The sequence below is a fragment of the Amblyomma maculatum genome, chromosome 7 (genome assembly GCF_055883805.1).
Source record: "Amblyomma maculatum isolate TAMU_Amacu chromosome 7, ASM5588380v1, whole genome shotgun sequence".
In the NCBI taxonomy this organism is placed as follows: domain Eukaryota; kingdom Metazoa; phylum Arthropoda; class Arachnida; order Ixodida; family Ixodidae; genus Amblyomma; species Amblyomma maculatum.
Genome location: NC_139350.1, coordinates 80,832,769 through 80,838,405, shown reverse-complemented (window position 1 = coordinate 80,838,405; position 5,637 = coordinate 80,832,769). Strand labels below are relative to the sequence as shown.

The following is a 5,637-nucleotide window of genomic DNA, read 5'->3' as shown; positions in this document are numbered from 1 at the left end:
AGAGATGAAGACGGCAGCGCGGTGCTACTTGAAATCAAGTGTCCATTCTCAAGAAGACAACAGAGCTTGACCAAGAGACCCTTGCTGAAATACCTGTGCGGTGAAGACATTCTGGATTTAAGACGCAGCCATTCGTATTTCACACAAATACAAATCTGCTTGCATGTGCTAGGCTTGCAGCGCTGCTACTTTTATGTACACACAGAAGTGGACTCACTCACAATCCAAGTAAAAGGAAATGATGAGTTCCTGTCGTCTGCAGTGCCCAAGCTGCGACACTTTTATTTTGAGCACTTTCTCGGGGCATTGCATGAATGTACAGACATGTGATGTGTTTACTTAATTTAGTATTGTTCATGTAGAGGCAGTATCCTTTTACAAGTGTCGCCATCCCATCACCAACAGAGACCATAAAAAAGTGCCTATTAATGAGAACTGCTTTATTTAATTTGTACACTTCTAATACAGTGACATGTAAAGCCTCATATATGTCGCAGTAAGGGCAGTCATTTTGACCCTTCTTGTGTATATAAAAAACGTGCAATAAATTTTTTCCCCTTTTCAGCCTCATTATTTCGGTGGCTTGGAAAAAATGGGCGTCTTCAGGTTTGTTAGCACTGCTAGTACATGAAGAATCTCATCAGCATAGCCAGTCAGCTCATGTGGTATTCTCCGTGTAATGATATCAATAATTTACAGCCTCTGAATCGCTCTTTCTACATGAATGCGCACGGAGGCAGTTTCATATGTGGCATCCACCTCAGACTCCGTGAATTGAGGGCTGGTAGCAAAAGGTGGCATCACCAACGTTGCATCCTGCGAGCCAACACCTGTTTTTATGCCTGGAAATCCTTTATCGGCTAAGACGACATCTCCTGGTTCAAGAAGAGACAAAAAACCTGATTCAACTGTTAGCGTAGTATCACTAGTTCGACCTCCAAACCCCTTTGAAAGAAAAGTTATAAGGCCATTCGGAGCTATTCCAACAAGGTACTTGATGGTGTGCCTTCCTTTGTAGTCCGAATACCACAGGTTTTGTTTTTCAATTCCTGGAGGCACTTCAGTTTCACGTTCAGTGCAATCTATAACAACTCTGCATTTTGGATAGTGTACTTTGAAGCATGGAGGTAATGTGGCCAGAACGGCTCTTTGTGATGGCCAGTATAACCATTTCCTTTTTGCAGCATGGATGTTTACAAGTAGACCCTTGAAGATGCGAGAGGCGGCCGTTGTTTTGTGGACGCCAAAAAGAACAGCGAGAACAGAAAATGGCAGCCCATGTTTAAGTTTGATCAGAAATAACAGAATCTTGTTCTCAGTGGACAGCTCATTCATCTTCCTTGGAGCAGGTGGCAGTATGCTTAACAGCAGAGCAAATAATGAAACATTAATTACTGTCAGCGCATGAAAGGCATTTTCATCGTGTTTAAGAGATCTGAACCCCGCGAAGAAAGGCTCTTTGCACGCTGGTCCAGTGCTTTTGTCCGAAAAGCCCGGACTGCATGAGCTGCCCAAGCTTGTGCTGCACACTTCTTTGTGACTTATGTAGGATGAAGCATTTCCATCGCACAACTCTGATAGAAACGCGAAGTTCACGCTGAAAGTAACATTGCCGTCTTCAGTCATTGTTGAGGCCTGAAACCAGCATTTTAAAACCAGCTTAGCACACCAGTCAAATTAAATGCAATGAAAAGCACAAATTACATGCAGTAAACTTTTGCTTACATCCACACGATGTGTGTCATCTGCAGACTGGTCGCCGACGGAGGCCACTGTGTCGTCACTGTAAGGCGGGCAGTCTGAAATCTGTGGTTCGGGCCTTGAGACACACGCTGTTTGTTGATTGTCATAACTGGATATCTGTCGCTCCTCCTGCATCTTTTGCTTCTGGGGCTTTCTTCTTCTGGCAAAAAAAAAAAATAAAGACTTCGTCGCTTCGCATTTGTGGGTAGTCACAGCGAAACAATATTGGTTCACTAAAGCACCGCGATTACGCAACCAAATCAACTGTCAATGCACAAAATGAGGTGGCATTAGCCACACTACCTCAAGCTGAGGGCAAATTCAAAAAATATATGCTCAACCTCGTATAGCGGTCGCTTGACAGAGGCCCACTCGTCGCTTTATATGCAGCGCGAAATATTGACGGGTGGTAAGCAGGGTGGCCTTCTTCATTAGATTTCACACCACCAACGAAATGTTTGCTGCATATCCTGCTATGCACTGCAGGTCTCCAGTTGCTGCCGTCATTGCTGTAAAAGCAACACATTCATCGTTAACGCACGTGGAATATTGTCGGAACATAAAACAGCTTACTTCTGCCGTCGGACGAGCGTGATCCAGCGGTGACGCCGTTCTATTTCATACGGTCGGCTCGGAAACCGATAAAACTTCGTTCCTGGTGAGTTGGTGTACGTGCTGTTGCAGCCCACGACGCAGCAGTTCGTGTTGCATTTCGGCATTGTTCCGAAAGGCAACAGCTACGCGCGGAACAGAGCCCAAAAAGGCTTTCCGAACGCCAGCAGGCCGATCGTATCCTTCCGAGTGTGCGCTCGCCGCCGTGAGGGGCGCCCTAGTCGGCGCGGGAACGACGTCCGCTACGAGCATATGAGGCGCCACAGCGAGCGCAGTGCGGTTCCCTCTCGAAGCGGACCAACTCGTCGCGGTTCCTGCGCCGGCCGGCAAAACGGTTCCTTTCGGAGCGGCGGCCCCGCCCCGTGACGTAGGTGAAAAACGCGGAGTCGTCTACGGAAGTTTTGGGGGTCACGCCGGACGTGACGCAGCAACCAATTAGGAGCGGCGAAAGGAACCAGTTCCCGGGCGGAACCATCGCTGGATTTGGCCCCAAGTCCACTGCAACGAAAAACGTCAAAGCATCGTTTAAGCATCACAGAACTCAGAATAGCCAACTTTGATTAGATTTTTGAAGCAACCACTATAGACCCTTTACAGCGCTAGCGCATGGGCGCTGCCATATTTGATCATGTGACCCTTCCGCCATCGCTGGCCTTCGGGCCTTCTGGTTTGACGGCTTTCGGCGCGCTAGTACTCGGCTGCACGGTGCGGCGTACCCGCTATCGCTGGGGACAACGAGCTTGTAGACAGCCGAAAAACTTCCTGTGAATGCTCATAGTGTGTGTGTAGGTGCTAAAAATGTTTAATTTAACCATGTATTTTCATTTATTGCATCCTCCTAACTATCTGCATTGGCTAGAACGTTTCGACAAACCGTCAGCCGTCGACTCATTTTTTTTTTTACCAATTCCCTCTCTTGCGCTCTCAGTGGAAAACATTTTCTGTAAAACTGAATAGATTACAAACTGATTGTCCCCTCAAACTTTTTTCTTATTCTCTTGCGCAGAGTGCGAACGCATGTTCAGACCGTGCTGGCTGAGACGCATTATTAATGTTCACCATTTAACATTGTGCACAATATTTACTGCTCAATATGGACGCGCATGTAATCCCCGACAATTGATAAGGTATAGATAAGGTGTAATTTTACCTCCTGTTAACGTCCTGGCTTCAAAAGACTATTACGCTGCTTGATGGCCGCATAAGGCGCTAAGCGGCAATCACCTGCGCTCGTGCGAAAGGGACTGGAAACTGCATCGGAATTCAGAACCCACTGTATAGGCAGCCCAAGCAAGTGGGGATATAAAAACTCTTACTATGGTAAATTTTATCATTGGTCCGTGCATTAGTTTCATAAAAACAGCAGTTATTACGATTACAGCAGTGCTTGCCTAATTAAAGTTTGGTTTGGTTTGTGGGGTTTAACATCCCAAAGCGACTGAAGCTATGAGTGTGGATGCGGAAATTCCCACCCCCTGAGGCTCTTTAACGTGTACTGATATCGCACAGCACACGGGCGCCTGGGTTTTCGGCTCCATCGAAAAGCATACATGAAGGCTCGTAAGAATGCTGTTTCTTTTTTTTGCTATGAACGCAAATGCAATGTTCTCCACGATGTCCACGATCACTTGCAACGCAATCTGCGCGATCTGCTGAGCATTTTTAATATATTGGGGAAATTTTTATTCAAATGCGCGCCATCTTATTTTGCTTACTTTTTGTCCCTCGTAGTCAATTCCACTTTAGGAAATTAAACTTAATGTACCGTATATGCCACAATTAAATATCATCTTGCTCGATCAGAGCTGGTTGTACGTGATTACTTCGTTCATTATAATCTTAAAGACCTTCAAAATTAAACTTTAATACTCTGAGAAATAGCGCTGCTTGACTTTGTCCGGATCCTAACGATATTCACTCGATTTCTAGGACCGTTGATGAAGTGCGCGTCATTCGTTGAAATTCGGGAAAGTGAAAACTGAGAAAAGCTATACTTCGCAACTATTGGCCTATTTCGGCAATATCGCGCTGGAGTGACCGCTCAAGGTAACTGCAGTTGCCTTTGCAGCAGCTTTTGCGTCCTTATCTGTACGAAAATATGTACGGGTAGTATCGCAGATGAATGGAACTCACAGCGCGGTTTCCTAGCTGCGTTCGATTAAGATCATACGCGCACGGAATATCACGCCTAAACTTCTTATGACCTGGTAGTATATACACCAAAACGTGAACGAGCTGCAGGCATTTGTTACTGCGCTATTCATTGTGTGGCCGAAAAACAATCACGGCAATTAAGAGTTGCAAACGAACTGATCAAGTTTCAGAGCAGAAGTGCAACGCACGTTAGCTGCCAAGGCAATCCGTCGTCGAAGGGTCTACAATTGCCGCGCTCAATGCCTCTGTCATTCGCTCTCATTTTCTTCCGACCGCAAGAAACAAGTGAAAACAGGTACCACCTTTTTTTGTGCCTTGTGGCGCAACCAGCCGCACCACACATTGCAGGAATATCGGGAATAATGCTCAAAAACGCAGCAAGCGCCGCGCATCCAATGCAGACGGCCCATGCTTTTGCCTACACCACGAAAGTCACTGCTGCCGCCAGCGCCGCCGCATCTCTACTGACGTCACGGGCTGACGCTTGTCTATAGACCGTTTTATCATGGGCGCTGCCATTTTGTGTATGTGGTGCCATCTAGCGGCCGAGTTATGAACAACCGCCATGCTGGTATGTGGGGTCCCATCCGCGGAACAGGCGACAAGTAGCGCAAATCGACATTTTGGAGCTTTCGCATGCAAATTTTTGCTTTCGGAAAGTACCTAGCTCAAAAGAACAAAAAATTTTCAGTAGCAGCGAAGCCATTCGGTCAGAAATGACAAAACATTATGCTCCTGATTAGGTCGGCTTAAGGCTACAAGCTTGGTTACAATTAGTGTGTAACTTTTATGTGGAACAGAGAAGCGGCGGCGCACCACTGGCCGCGATGGCAGCTTTCGATCTACGTTTTATTCTTAAATTATTTCTAGAGACGGCTTACCGTAACATTCATGATGGAAAATAGCGCGAAAAAGTACACGAAGGACGGAAGGAAGAAACGGACAAGCGCTAACTCGCAACTGCAGGGTTTATTGCTGAAGCACGCAATAAATACAGATCACTTGAAAAAAATGACAGAAGAAACAAAAGGAAACGGAAAAAAGAGAGATAAGCAGCCTCCTAAATGGAAAGCTAGGTCATAACATTTTTTTTCAATGTGACCTGTATTTATTGCGTGCTCCAGCAAT

At 46.1% G+C, this 5,637-nt stretch overlaps 1 protein-coding gene across 1 annotated transcript; it reads right to left on the bottom strand.

Moving 5' to 3' along the window:
- Positions 1–307: 307 nt before the first annotated feature.
- LOC146183737 (uncharacterized) lies at positions 308–2,368 on the bottom strand. The gene is made up of 3 exons (XM_084608752.1): positions 2,085–2,368; positions 1,726–1,903; positions 308–1,635 (listed from the first exon to the last, which is right to left on the bottom strand). The coding sequence occupies exons 1-3, from the start codon at positions 2,267–2,269 to the stop codon at positions 694–696; spliced, it is 1,305 nt and encodes a 434-aa protein (XP_084464878.1). The 5' UTR covers positions 2,270–2,368; the 3' UTR covers positions 308–693.
- Positions 2,369–5,637: the final 3,269 nt, after the last annotated feature.